The sequence below is a fragment of the Meleagris gallopavo genome, chromosome 5, assembly GCF_000146605.3.
Source record: "Meleagris gallopavo isolate NT-WF06-2002-E0010 breed Aviagen turkey brand Nicholas breeding stock chromosome 5, Turkey_5.1, whole genome shotgun sequence".
Classification (NCBI taxonomy): domain Eukaryota; kingdom Metazoa; phylum Chordata; class Aves; order Galliformes; family Phasianidae; genus Meleagris; species Meleagris gallopavo.
In genome coordinates this window covers 763,347-779,138 of record NC_015015.2, presented here as the reverse complement: position 1 = coordinate 779,138, position 15,792 = coordinate 763,347, and the positions used below count along the sequence as shown (strand labels likewise).

The window sequence follows — 15,792 nt, the reverse complement described above, 5'->3', positions numbered from 1 at the left end:
TTTTTTAAGTTACTATGGTCCGTTTTTGCCTTACCACTTCCGTCACAGTATTTTTAAACGAATAACTTAAATACAGGCAAATTCCTAGTCATAGAAAGGAATTAAATGTATTTTTAAGTTGGTTTGTTTTTAATAATCCAGGATAAGCATGTTATTTTAATTCATTTTCATTCATCCAGAATTTATTTTTCATTGATAACTACCTCTGTATTCGAGAGCTAAACGGTGACAGAGATGCTCTCAAGGAACGCCTACAATGTGAAGTTGGTAGAAATTCTCAGACATATTTAGGCTGAAGAGCACTCAAATGGCTCCTGGGCACAGTTCAGAAGGCTGACTACTGTCAACTGTCTTCTATTTGGATGCAGTTTTCCCTCTTTTAAAGAATAGCAGAGATTAATGTAACTACGCCATTTCATATTTCTTGAATTCAGCTTCAATAAACTGTCTCTCAAACATATACTTCATTGATAGAGATACAGTTCAACTAGACTGACTACCAAGCACTCACAGTTACTCACCCCACCTACTCTACTCATTAATATCAGTGCACTGAATCGCTGCCATACAAACAGCTACATCTCCCCGTTAACTACACTGAGAACTTCCACTCCACATTTATTTTTCTCAATCATACACAAGAGTTAGTCTCTAAGCCAGACAAAGCTCATCTCATTCTTGTTTTTAGCATTGCAACATATATTGAAGGTTAGGTACTAAAAATTAAAATTGAATTGAGAAGTAACTTTAAATGCTCATTTTCTCAGACGTGCTCAAGATCAGTCAACGCATATTCACAGGGGAACCCATGAATAGATTAATTTTACTAGCAGAGTAGAAAATAAACAAAAAACACATTTGCTTTAGTTTTACACTCTCACAGAGTCCTAGCATTTTGCATTGTATGCACCAGGAGATAGCAAAGGACAAAACAAAGACCTGACCAAGACCATTTTCCCCTAGCTACTCCTTGATTTCAGCAGTACGAAAACAGTACAACGCAGAAGCCACATCTAAGTTTCTTCTATCAGACAACTAGCTTTGTCGTGGTCATCCTGCAAAATTCTGCATCGATATGCAATCACATGCAAAGTGACAGTAACACAAAAATTGGTATTTTTTTGTGTAAAAAAAGAAAAACTGAAGAAAAAGGCTTTTTGTGCATCCTATATAGCCTTTCAATACAGAATAAAAACCAACTACTTTTTCAAAATTATAGCACATCTCACATGACATGAGCACTATAATTCTCACAAAACTTCACTGGGGATGGGGAGTGGCACGCTGTTTTAGCACGTGGAGTTCAATATATTAATCGAGTGCCAGTACTAGATTAAAAGAACAGAACTGAACTAAAAGAACAAAACGGGAATGAAGTGGCACATCGAGCTCCAGCACATACAAAAGCTACTTTACTGACTGGCAGGGTTTCTAAGTGCCAGACATAAACTAGACAGTGCATTATCTTACTTTCAAAGCACTAGCCAGAACAAAATCTTATCTTGAAGAAACTACAAACTGAAACGTAGATTAGTCTCAAAAATCCACTCTACTTCCGAATATTTTGCCATTTACTATAATAAAGACTCTACACAGGCTTTTGATCCATTGAACACACCATTTACTTCTGAGCAACTGCTGAAGGAATGGGTAGTAGAATCTGTCCCAGTCTAAAACTGTATTAGCCCACTAATGAGTATGGTTGCAGTAGAAAATGAACTTCTAATTACCTGGTGTTTTTGTCTTTTTTATCTTGAGCATACATGGCCAGACCATATGTGTTAGGTCTAGTGCTACATGCAGAAGGGGAATTGTAATAGTTTTTCCCAAACTCAGTAACATTTTTTGTAATCGCACTCTGTATCAAAATCACAGAACACGAACATTTTCATAATATTAAATCATTGTTGATAAAAAGTTTGCTTAAACATATGAAAGGAAGGTAATTATTTAAACAATACAGATCTATTTCTACCTTCTAGTAAAGTTCTTGTGATTTAAATGCTCTCATTCATATGGAAGACTGAACTTGCAAAATATTAAAGGTAATACGTGAAATGATCTAAATGTAAATTCAATCGTTTTGTATATTTTAAGCAACTCCCTCGATCAAATTTACTTTAAGAATAAATGCAAGTTAAAAGTGAACTAAGACGAAACACATTTTATGTTGCCTTTGATCTTTAACTTGTAGCCTTATCTCCCAGGTCAGAGGGCACATTATTCAATTTCACCATATTTTGTGTAAAACCACTGTAGCGTTGAAGATGACTTTCAGTACAAATGTCATGGTACTTAAAGCTAAACTGGACCCTAGTTTTTTTAAGCTTCTTAATTAAAATCACAGTTTATAATGGTCTGACAATATTATCTTTATACTTTCCAGTTGAGCAGCAGCAGAATTTTCACAGCATTTATTCAATCAAGCTTAGCAATGTTTCTGCAGCTCATTCTTTCACTTCCTAAAACAGACAACGGGGTTCAGAGTAACTAAGCTGTCACTCTATATAAATTTATTCTCTGTGTCAAAGGGAGTAAAGTGGATTGGATGAAATCTAAACCGTTCAGGAGAACCGACGTTAAGAAGTAATTCTGAACAGGGGAATGAAAAAGGGAGAAAAAAACCAAGAAGACTTTTACTTAGAGAAAAAACAACAGCAAAAAACTGCCTTCAATTCTCGACTACTTCTTTGGGATGAAGGTCCTACGAGTACAAGGATAATAAGATCAGGTTCTCCAAATTCCAATTTTTGCCCATGAGAAAAGGATTCCCGTGCCCATCTATAGGAACTAACATACTAATTATACTATAACGCATGACGGAGTTTCGCATGATAAACCGCAGCTACCACAACACAACACAAGAAACTAATACTGTATTTGAAAGTTGTTTAGGTTCAAAGGAAATATTGCCACTTTTATTTGTATTGTGATCTATCATCCAAGTACGTGAGATTGTGTTATACTATCAACTGCCATTCTTTTTTCGTTACAACTGTTACTTATATTACTTTCTTACCATTTCATTCAGTTTCTTTTGTAACGTGTATTTTGAAATCTGTAAAACAAAGAAGAGCTATTAACTGAATTGCAGTAACAATTTTTTCTGAAGACAAACTGCGTATTTCTTAACAATTCTCAAACCTAAGATTTAATTGCCAATCCGATACAGTAACATGGTGTTCAAATTAATAGTTTAACTATTTCTTTTATTATAGATTCACTTTATAAAACTTGTTAATGATCTGAATTGCACACTTAAACTCCATTTAAAAATTAATACATCGATTTGTATCTACAGTAGTTTTGAAAAATGCATAACACCTATGTTCTCTGTCACGTATCACAAAAATGAAGTGTAATGGGACTACAGCAATAAACTCAACCCTTAAACTAAACAGAAAGCAGAAGTAAGAATGGAAGCATTTCCTTAAATTCTGGAAGAATAAAGTGGGTTTTCTTCTGGGGAAAAAGCAATAGATGTTGCAAAGAATGCGATATAAAGACACATTGTACTAATCTTGCATGTTTTAAAAACACAGAGTTCACATTGGAAGTCATTAACATTATTTTTCATACACCATTGGCATCACAGAATTTTGGTTTTTACAATATTTCAATCTCCAGGTCTTTAGTCTTAACTGTTTTTTGAACACCCTAACATCTACTGACAATGCCTAAAATAAAAGTAAGAGAAGTATCAATGAACCCAGTGTGTGTAAATATTACAGAGCAATCATTTTTAAGATAGCATTCTGACTTTAGAAATGGGACTATAGCACTGAATTAGAAATTGCTCACTCATTTTTAACTGATTTACAAACAATTTTACAAAAAAAAAAAAAGAGTCCACAGGTTCTTCAGGCTACAGCAGCATTTTCAAGATCCACACTATACTATTAGACACTTGATCTGTACTCTCAAGTGAGCAATAAATAACGCTAAACTTTAAGACAAACAAACTTAAAAACAACAAGCAGCAGAATCTTTTCAGTACTTGACGTGATTTCTGCTATGTCAAGGGTTAAAGAAGGTAACAAAATCCTTTACCTATTATAAGAGAGTGTTACTAAGCACTAAATATATAGAACAATCATTCATTATTACCCATTATTATATATAAAGGAAAAAGATACAATAGCGAAGTTACTTCAGAGCATACAAGTTTATTATTAACATGTCCTTTGTATGTAGTAAGAGTAGTTCTCTTTACACAGTAAGATTTAAACATATAAAACAGTTACTTCTACTGGAAGCAAATAAAGACATAACCAAAACATAAAGACTTAACCCCTGCCTCGGCAAGTGTCAGTTTCTGATTTCGTCCAACCTTATCTCATCTGTCCATACTTACCAAATCACTCAATGTATACGCTTAAAACTTAATAAAGGAGCATTTCAGTTCTCATAACGGAGGCTCTCACTGAATGATGTGCTTCTAGCATGTGCCTAAATACTGTCTGGGAATGCACAGATGAGCATTTCTTTTTATTCTTTAGAGCTTACTGCAAAACTAGGCTATCCCATCTACATCCAAAACAACAAACATATGACAAAATACGTCTCTCTGAACTGAAGATACATTCAGATGCAGAAACCTGACTACATCTTAAAGCTATTGTTTGTATGCAAACATGGATAATTGTTATTTTAATGTCAAGTTTTAAATTTAAGATTTAAGTTTCCAGGCAGGTGAGAAGAGAATAGTACAAGCATAAAGGAATATTGTGGAAAACAAGGAAGAAAAGTAAGTCATATTTTACATGCCATTTGGGTTTTGGAATCTGTGCATTCTTCTGGAATTAAAGAACTTTAGCTGACAGTATGCTTGAAACTGAAGGTTAAAACAAAAACTCAATGTTAGAAAGTGAGGTATGAGCATACCACGTATATTAAAGGGGATGGTCTTAAAAACTCTCTGAAAAGTAACTATTTTCTCTGGGGTAGGAGAGGGGCATGTGGAAACAATATTTGAATATCAACAGTGTTTATTTAACGAACATAATAATTTACCTGTAATTCTTTTAACGTTTCTTTCAATCCATTGATTTCTTTTTCTTTTATTTCTACAGCAAGTTGGTATTTTCCCTTTCAAAACATAATCTGTACTTCAGGATTTGGGCAGGAAACATTTTAAATGATAAAAGCTTAACAACAAGAATGTTACGAAGATAAAAAATAATTCTGCTAAATATTTTGAAATATTCATCTATATTGCCGTTAAGAGAAAAGTGAATGCATGATAGTATATTTTGATCACTTAAAACAAGCCTGCCAAAGGCAGAACTAAAATATTTACATCTAATAAAGAAAATCTTACAGATTAAGAAAGCATAACAGTAGTTGTCAAGAAGCTATAGTTGGTAACTTTAGTTAAGGCCACAGTAAGAAAAATACTTCAATTATATTATAATGTACTTCATACGTGCTTAGTTACGTAACATTACAACTTGCCTATGTGTCCCTAGTTGGCAAATACTGAATTAGAACCAAGTACCTTTTCTTCTTCCATGGCAAACATCCTTGCCTGTAACTCGATTCAGTGGCATAAAAAAAAGAAAGGAAACAAATCAATGCTGCACTTAGAATTACTCTTATTCACACAAATTTACAAGACAGTATATTTTATTACTTTGCATAGCTCTGTCCCTGATATACGTGTATCTTGTATATATATATACACAGACTGTTCTACAGCAGCAGCAAGCTGGTGCATCACAAATTTTTTTTTTTCCAAGAAAGAACGAACTGCTGTTTTTTGTTATATGATTGAAATTTGTAGCATTAGTGATAAAATTACTCGTCTCCATGTGTAACAGTTTCCGTTCCTATCACTGCTCAATATTAACAGATAAAAACACAAACCTAACTGGAACGACTGAGGCACTCTTTCAGATATTGAATTATGTTATACTGCAGATTTTTCCTTAATTTTAATGAACAAATTTCCAGAAGACATGTTTTCGAAAGAGATTGGGAAGAGGGAGTGAGTATGAGGGGACACAGGATGGGACACAACTAACATACAACAGGTTTTAATTAAGTTCCCATAGCAATTTTTGGGAAAGAGAATCTCACAAAGAGCAGCTTTACTATGAAGAACTGTCAATTGAAGCATGTCTGGATCTAAAAAACCAGACTTGGTTTTTTTGAGCTGTCATATTCTCAACTCTTAGCGTCTAGGCTGGAAGGATTTATTTTGCTACCTGCTTTTTAAAAGCTGCCATGGCTTCTTTATTTTGTTGCTGTAACGTGTCTGTCTGATGCTGCAGAGTATCCTGCTCATGGGAAATAACAACAATCCTTTAAACAATCTTACAGCAAAACATATTGGTCTTTTAAGAGAAACACTACTCATCTCTTACATAACTTTAGGAAGACATCTCTGACTAAAAGCAAAACCTGAGGACGAGACGGGATATTTGTTAACCAGTATCATCTTTACAGCAGTGGTCTCTCTTCTAGTTCACAGCAAGTAGCACTTATCACCTCTAAAAGATACGTCCTTGCTGGGACTTTTAAGAGCAATTCTTAGCAATCCTACCAAGATACAGAAGCAATCCAATATCCATTGCCACCTTATGTAAGTATCTTCATGCAGTTCAAGTCATAACAGGATTTTAATTTTCACCTCCATTTATAAGAATATGAAGTTAGTCTATTTTACAGCTAAATTTTAGTAGTTTAAAAAACTACATAGAAGAGCTGAAGGTCGACAAAAAAAACCAATTAAGCATAAGGTCATAAGGTAAGATTTCCTACTTGAATTATCCTGCTGCCTGGCTTTGCTCACACACACAACCAATACGTACACAAGAATGTGAGTTAAAGATCAACTATTATTTTTGTGTTTGCTACTTTTTAATATCATAATCTCATACACTAATACACCACTCTGCAAGTTGGCAGCTTTTAAGGTCTTCAACTATCTCACTCCTATGCTCAAGACAGGAAGAAACAACCTAGGGGAAGTTATATGAAGATAGCTTTGTTACATCTTTTTACACTCTAGATACTTAAAAAAAATAAAGGTAGTCAAGAACAACTATCACAAAATGCAGATGAGCACTTAGCTAAGAAGTCTTACTGTGAAGCAACGATTATGCAATAACTGTACAAAAACAAATACAAATTCAGACTATTAGAGAGTGGCTGATGAGAAACTAAACTGAGAATTCATTTCTCATGTGAGAAGCCCATTTTCTTCTCCCCAATCGAGTTTTTCGGATACAAACTATGTTTGAATCTGCAGCAAACAGGCATTTCTTTTGAGTTCTGCAAGTGAGGGCTCACATTCTTTGAACTGAGTATGAAGGCAATCTGTGAAGGCAGAGCATTTTATATTTACATACACATTCATTGATTCATTGTGAGCTATTTACAGATGGTTCTAATTTGCATCTATCAAACAATACATACAACATGAATAATTAATGGGTAAAGAACACACTAACTAAGCTCAGAATCCAGAAATGATACATGAGTACCAGCAAATCAAATATTTTTTGTGTATTATTCCTAGCCACCACAAACAAAATTTTATAACCACAGCACTGCCAAATTAAGATGATACTTCTATAGGAATTCAAGTCTATGACAGATAATTTAAGTAAATATAAATTTGGTTTAACCAAGTTGTCTTCTATACAACTTCGTTATTGATGTAGTTTATAGCCTGATAAAAGTATTACTGAATTCTAGAATATATACTACGTTTTTCCTTCTCTTGTACATTCAAGCGATGTGTTTTACCTAAAACCTCTACCTAAGATTACTAAGTAATGTGATTGATCATACATCACTATCCCAAAAATTTAGTATTTTGCATAGGATATGCAGGATATAAAGAAGAAAGTGACTTTCCTGAATGTACAAGCAAAATCACCTATGATATTGTGATACTGCAGTAAGTATGATGTGTACTTAGCAGATTAAAAAGAAATTTTGTCCACTGATTTTTCCCTACTTAAGTAGGTTTTCCCCAACAGCAGCAACATTCTTAAAACTAATACTAAAATTTGAAAGCAAGTCTCTGTCTTAAATCAGAAAATTCTCTTACATTATCTTTATTTGAAACCAGCTCACTAAGTTGAAGATAAAACAGAACGCATACTGAACCACAGAAATGTTAGCAGAAAGGCAACCCTGAAGGAAAAATGTAAAAGAATATTTGAAAAGTCCAGAGGAGCAGCTGTCTACTTATTGAACTGTAAGTACTGTCAATATGATAACGCATTTGGAAATAACTGGGTCACAAATTCAACTTAAATTTCATACTTCTTAGCATATTCATCTTACTTAAAACTCCCGAGTAAGAAATGCATACCAGCTTGTTCCTTTGAAGTTCCTGAGTTTTACTTATGTGCTCTCCCGAAATCACTAAAATTTTTAAGTCATTGCTTACATTGGGTTTGCCATATGCAAATTAAAATCCAAGCATGAGGAAAAAAACACACCACAAAATATGTTAGCTAGCTCACTGTAAGCTCCATCTTTCTATAAATGGTAAATAGCTATTACTGTCTGGGAAAGAATAGAAACCACCCCTTTTGAACCCTGGTTATTAAGGACCGCAATGCTATGTTAAGAAAAGCAAAGAAAGGTTACAAATCGAAAGCACTGCTGCTCCTATAAATACAAAACGTTTCCTGTTTCTGTGTGCACATATATATCTTCTGGAAAAAAAAGCACATAGTTGGGATTATTAATTTAAGATGGTTAGGATGAACTCCAACAAGAAATTGTCTTCCTTTACTACTAAGATCCCAAGATCAAGGATAGACCTCAAGTTATTGTTTTTTCTGCGATCATAAAATATACAGAGTGAAGCCTTTTATCCTGTGACCCAGTGGCAAGGGTCATAGGTTTGACTGAATTTGAGAAAGGAATGGATTTCCTATGAACGCATAACCTCAGGAGCCCTTACCCTAAAAAGAATGCTAGGCACCGTACTGAAAACTTCATTCTGAGCAAAGGTGACAAACCTCTGAGTATATCTAACTTGTAAATTACTGTTAAAAAATAAACACACATGTATAAATATTAGAAAAAACTTAGTCAAAATACTACAAGTGAAGTTGTTTGTGCAACTGCAATGACATAGGCACTGGCCAAAGCCAGGCACAGTACAGAGCTGTTGCTATGTAGCTTCCCCCATGTTACTCTGTCAAGATGCCCTGTGTCCTATTTCTTCAGTATTAATATCCCTTTTGACTAAAGATTGCCAGTCGTGCCTAATATTATGATGAGGTTCTTTTGTTAAGCAGATTTTTAAATTGAGCACAATTAAAATCAATACTAGACAAACTATTGTCTACCACATTTGACTATTATAAGCGACATAAAGACTTAAGAATTGTATCAAACCACAATCTTAATTAGAATTAGCTTCAAACCAAATCTCAACAGTTGAAAGACAAAAATGTCATAGAAGTTACCTTCTGCCACTCGAGTTCCTGTTTCTCCACAACAATTTTACTTAATTGATCTTCATAATTTATCTCTGTTTCCTAATTAAAAATAAATAGGACAGTTACCTACAAATCAAACACCAACATAATTTGTCTACTCTTACTGCTCCTTCTTTACAGCCTGGTACACAGAAGTTACTATACACTGTGCTTATACACTGCACAGCAAGAAGGAAACAGCAGAACAGATCAGCTGTTTCAGCCAGAAAACTTGCAGCAATAATAACATAGGTTGATGTGTACAGCAGAACATTATGAACTAGGATCATAGCTCTTAATTGACAGAAGCAGCCCACTCTTCATACGTCTTCTGTTCCGCACCTTACAACAAAACCAGGCTCAATGGCAACAAAACAGACTCGACTTCACAGCTGAAATGTGACTGGACACCCTGATGAAGGAAGCCAATGACAAGTCAATTAATCAATAACACAAATAATCACAGCTAGTAAGTCCGAATCTTTGGGATAACTTAATGATTTCACAATGATTTCACTCAGAGCACTAAAATTCTTCTTTTTATCCCCCCCCTTTTCTTTTCTTTTTGACACCTCCCAGCAATCACGCTGTTATAATGGAAAGTGAAACATTTATCACAACCTTGTGTGCCAGTCAGGCTTCTGACTCGCCAGACTGATAAAAAATTGAAAAGAACTCCTGGATAATCACTTGCATTTTCAGTAATATGAGCTACCTGCAAAGAACATGACTAAAGGCCAAAGGTTCTTCACAATCCAGGAGATGGAGCAGTAACAGTTCAGGAGGTGTATCACATCACCTGTTCTTAGAGAATGGCCTTGTCAAGAAACAAATTCTTCCCATGATAACAATTAAGATATACCTGCTGATTATCAAAGTTGTGAACAATTTGTTGTTCCCCTGAAACATTATGGCACTAAAGTGAGATTTTCCTAACAGGAATCAGTTTCCCTTGTGTGTTGCTTCTATTTTCTCCCAGAAGGGCTGTCCTTCTTTTACAAACACAATGCTGAAAAAACAATTCCCCTAGCAAAAACAGTGACAATGTTATCTCCACTTGAGATGTAGATCATTATAAGCAACACGCTGCTCTCCTATTACATACGGCCAAATAAGGAATAGCTTTAAAGATCTAAGGCAGTTCCCATCTCAAAGCAGGTAACACGAACATTCAGAAGAACTGCAGTTCTTTCTTCAATCCTGTACAAATGAGAAGATTAAGTTTTTAACAGAACACTTGCAATGCCTCAACTTGTGCAAGGTTTGTTTTAAAGAAAATTCTGCAACATTTTTACACCTACAGTAGTATTTGGTTAATAGTTTCGTTATATTATCAATAGTAATAAAAAGGCAAAATACGCCTCAAGATGCTTTAACAAAGGTTTTAGATACTTTTATCTTCTATAATTTCTAGGATGAAAACTGATATCCTTATTTAACATACAGTAAGCAAGTGGAAAGAATTAAGGTACGCTTTTATGCAGAAGATGCTACTCCTAAGAGTTACATGCTAGATGTAAAAACACGCCTCAAAACTCATGTGAACAATACACAGAAAATACAGAACACGTATTTTCAATTAAAATCTGTTTCATAGAGAACTAACTGCATTTTTTAGCTTTTATTTCCTACTATGTACCAAGAGGGTATAGATAGAGAAGAATCCTCAAGATTTTCAAGACTTAGGGTAAGAAATACATTTAAAATTTTGAAAAAATAACAGTGCCTCACTTCTGCCTTAACAAATCATACTTGGATTATATTGATTTCGTTTTCCCTTATTCATCTATAAACAATAAATATTAAGATATTCTCCTGAAAACAGGGTAGGTTGACTTACAGCTTCTTACAGAACTGCTATCTTAAGCAGTTTAAGCTCCTAGACAAGAAATGCTATTTAAACAATGCATCATTAGCAAAACATTTGTACATTGTACATCCGTAAAAAAATGATCCTTAACCTCCACCCGTGTGCAGACACATGCATATGCAGTGGGCAATTAAGCTGGGAGAAGGAGGTGGCAAAAAATATCACTGATTACAATGGTTGGAGAGCAACCAGTATCTATCCACATGAAACTTAACATAAAATAAGGGAAAAGACTAATATTTTCAAGGGCAGCAGCAGAACATACATCAATGTTACTAATTCTTGACAAAGCAAACTTAAATTCAAATCAGCTGGGATGGCTTATTAGTAAGTTACCAAGCCTTCAGTAAAGATAAATACAGAAATTAGTTTATTACAAACTAACAAAAAGAATTATGTAAAAAAATGGGACTTAAAAATTATTTGTAATGGAGTACATGCATACAGCATTTCTGTTTTAAAATGTCTAAATATTTCAAAATTCAATGAGGACAGTAACATTTAACATTGTACAATTGATCTAGGAAGCAGCATGTCACATTTTAAAGCCCACTGATAAATAGTCACTACAGCATCTATACTGAGACCTTCACATTTAACTAAATAAAGCCGGAAAACTGCATTAGATTCCATTTCAATTCAGCCCTTCGCTTTGAATAGTCGAGAGGACAAGAACTGAATTTCTCTGTGTGAACAACACTCCTCCAACTTACTCCCAGATTTTAACAGAAAACCTGCAAGCTCTCAAAAATGTGTACACGTACGTAACTACTGTTGAAAAAAACAATAAATATCGTAAATACTTAAAGTGAGGATGACAATTATATGCTGCAAGTGTTCTCATGTGAAATCTATAACAATTATAGGCCTTATCCATCATTTTTACTTCTTTCTAAGGACATTTATAGTTTCCCCATTTTGAAGTGAAAGCTTTTAAAACTTGTGAAGCACTTTTTTTTTCTTAAGAAGTTCCAACAGCTGTTTAATACGAGAAAAACATTTTTGTTATACTTGGGAGCATAACGCTGTATATAACTTTGATGAGGTATCAAAAAACCACAAAACCTTAAAAGTGTTCATTTTTTATTAGCTGCCTTAGGACTACATGGATTTAAGGGTTTTTATAAAAAGACTACCATAACAATAAAAGAGGAGTCATTTGATGGTTTATTTACTCGTTATAACCTTTGGAAAGTGTCAAGCGTTCTTTAAAGTGTTTGCTTCAGGCTGCAGTTTTACAAGATGGGCTGTGGATTGGTCAAGCCCCCTCGATTCCTGACCCTGAACAGATTTAGGAACAGAGTACAGCTGGCTCACGTCCAAGCAGCCAAAACTGCTCCTAGGTACTTTTATTATCTTTTTCTAACTCATAACCTACCTCCTACGAAATTGCACAGCCAATTTCTCATGCAGCTCAATCAAATAGTACTCATAGGAACTAGCGTTTATGATTGTTTCATGCTGTAATTAGAATACCCTCCATGAACTAAACAGTCAAGTCAAACTTTTAAAAGACTGCATAGAAATTCATAAAGTTTTGATCCCAGGACCAATGTTGAAGGCAAAGAAAAATATACCAGCTTTATTCTAGTTTTCATTTGTGACGTTACATTTTTGTCTCTTCACAGCTATGACACTTAGTAAAAACCTTCAGTAGCCACACAAGTGGAATTTAGTCTCAGATATTGTCCTTCAGAAGCACACTATCAATTATTTCTTCGAGCGAAGAAAGAAACAGGGATGTATTCCAGTCATCTCTTTTCCTTTGAAAACTTCCCACTGCTCTGCCCATAATATGGCAGTTCATCTGTAGTTAAATCTCATCTATCCATCTTTAAATTCTTAACCGATAGTGTCTTATCTCCAACTGCAAATAATAAACTCCTCATCAAAAGACACATTTGCTAACAAGACTTATAAGCTAACAGCACTTACTGGCTTAAATACCTCCTTCCCCACCCCCCCACACCAACAGAGCACAAAACAAAACAAACACCTTGATTTCTGCAACTGTTTCATTCAATCTCACAGTTTTGGCCACTAAGTTACAGCTTCACTTGAGCAGCCCACACTGCTACCACAGGTGCCTCTGGTTCCCTTTTTAACTTCACTCCATTTAGCACATTTGAAGGCTGTACTCTCGCAGACCACCCCTCAAAGCAGGTTTAGCACAGGGTTAGTTGCTGCCACTTTAGATCTAGATATAGTAAAACCAATAAGATCATAGCTGGTCAGTCCACAAATGTTTTAATATTTCCACTAACTCAAGCTTAGACTTTATTGTTTGCTCTTGCTGATAAGTAAGCTTATGGTTTCCTCAACTTCCTGAACATGGCAAACACCAATTCATCTTTTGAGCATAAATGGCATTTTCAAGTACTAGCCTATAGTTTTCAATTTGCATCTCAATACTGAACCCCACTTGTCCTATTACCTGCAAAGCAGTGCTAAATTCATCAGTTGGCTCTGTTAAAACATGCAAATACATCTGTTTGGGAACCGGCTAGCTCAGGTACCCTTGAACGTAATGGCATTAAAGCATTAGACCTTATGGACCCAAAAAACAAGCTATAGGATCAACAGTATTAACGTTGTGATGTTTCAGTTAACATCAGGAAAGGCCACAGCAGGTAGGTCACTGAAACTTGCCATTTGCATCAAAGAAAAGCTTTAGTACATCTTTTAAAATTAGCACTAAAATTTCATCTTGCCTATGGTCAGCTGATCACCTACATTGCTTCAGCTGCTACTAAAAGTACCCACATCGCATGCATTAGAAAACATTTCTGTGCAAATAAAGAACATCCTTGATTTATGTTCACATGCTTTTTACTCCATCTGGAAAAAGAAACCTATTCGATACACATCATCTAAGCCTTCTTGTAACTCCTAATGTTTGCCTTCAAACACACGGTCAGCTTCCTATACGTACTTCAGGAAACACAACCTTCCAGTTTCACTTACTGCACAGCGACTTTGTACCATTAAATATACACCATTTACCTATTCTGAAGAGAATTGCCTCATATTACTCAACAGAATGAAACCAGCTGATTGCAGAGCAATACTGAGAGTCTTTGGAACCAAGTGAATGAAAGATCCACCACAAAACAATCACGGGGTTGACTGGTGCTGGTTGAGCGGGACAGCTAGAGTAGCAGAAAGAATAAAGGACATTCAAACTCTGCTCCTGGAGGATGCAGGAATAATAGTTCAAACAAAAGTATGAAGTTAAAAGCTACAAAAAAGTCATACTAGGAACAAATACTGTATTAACAGCCTAAGGAATAAAGTGGAGCTGTACTCAGTACAGTATTGTAAGCTACACAGTGCCTAGAATAAACACAGCCACCACTGAAAATAAATGCGATTTCATATGTAAGATGCCATAGCAGTCATTACTCAGAGAGCAACATTTAAATTAGGAGTGAAATCTCTAACTTACTTTGAGACTTAATTACAGTGATAGATTTAAAGAAGAGAAGTGAAGAACAGATGAAGTAACTCACTGCATTTCTTTAAATAAGCACATTCAGAAAAAGTCTTGACTTAATCTTATGGTATCAAGTTTGGATCCCACCAAGTCTCTCAAAATATTTTAGTACTTCAAGTTTTTTTTTTTTTAATCTGTCAAGCTTTGCACTGATGGTCTCACCTGCACATTTCTCTCTAAATTTGAGTTCATATTGCAGTATAACCAACAATGCAAGGCAGCTTATTAAACACAAAATACACATTAGTTCCCGTTGTGAAGAGAATCCTGTCTAAGGGGCATGGCCAACACCAGGAAGAGAAACAGAAGCAAACAGATGTAGGATTACTCCTCTAAGGTCAAGGCACAGGTCACAGACACAATTGACAGTAAACCCCACAGCACCTGGCTACGCTGCCTTCATTTGACTATCAAATTTACTCAAGATCCACACAAGCAACTTTGAGGGAACAAAAAAAAGAAGCAAGAGAAGCAAGAAACAGCAGAGCTTTAACTTCATTTGCCTGTTTAGCAGGTGACAAAGTTTTAATTAAGTCATTTATTCGGTAGGAAATAGTCATTTAGTCAGTAGGAAAACCATCACAGTACAAAACAAAAACTGTAATTCTGAGTTAGGACTGCATTTTGGAGTATGCACTGCCTTTTTCTCAGTGCTGATTTTAAGACCATAAAATAACACTTGGATTTGTAACAGATTTATAGCTAAATTCAGGAAAGGATCTTGTAGAATCATTTGTAAGCAAGAACATGCATAAAGTTTCTATTAAAAAAAAGGAAAGGATGTACTATGCGTGGCCATATCATTTTACAACCCTTAGATGTTCATAATGTTGAAGTTTTTTATTCCAATTTTCAATGATACTAAGCAAGCAGCCCTAAATTCATCATTAAAGCCAATACAATGCATGCAAAGACACTTGAAGTTTTCAGATTGCTTATTTGTCAAATATTAGCTTTTTTTTTTTTACATAATTCTAATT

At 34.9% G+C, this 15,792-nt stretch overlaps 1 protein-coding gene across 1 annotated transcript in view; it reads right to left on the bottom strand.

Annotated features, from left to right (window-relative positions):
- The window catches only part of CCDC73 (coiled-coil domain containing 73), a 54,330-nt gene that overhangs the window by 27,855 nt on the left and 10,683 nt on the right, over window positions 1-15,792 (bottom strand). Inside the window, exons 5-9 of the mRNA XM_019615208.2 lie at window positions 9,438-9,509; window positions 6,207-6,278; window positions 5,498-5,527; window positions 5,014-5,088; window positions 3,020-3,058 (exon numbers count right to left, since the gene is read on the bottom strand). Of these exons, the coding sequence (XP_019470753.1) occupies window positions 3,020-3,058; window positions 5,014-5,088; window positions 5,498-5,527; window positions 6,207-6,278; window positions 9,438-9,509 (288 nt within the window). The remainder of the gene's footprint in view (window positions 1-3,019; window positions 3,059-5,013; window positions 5,089-5,497; window positions 5,528-6,206; window positions 6,279-9,437; window positions 9,510-15,792) is intronic.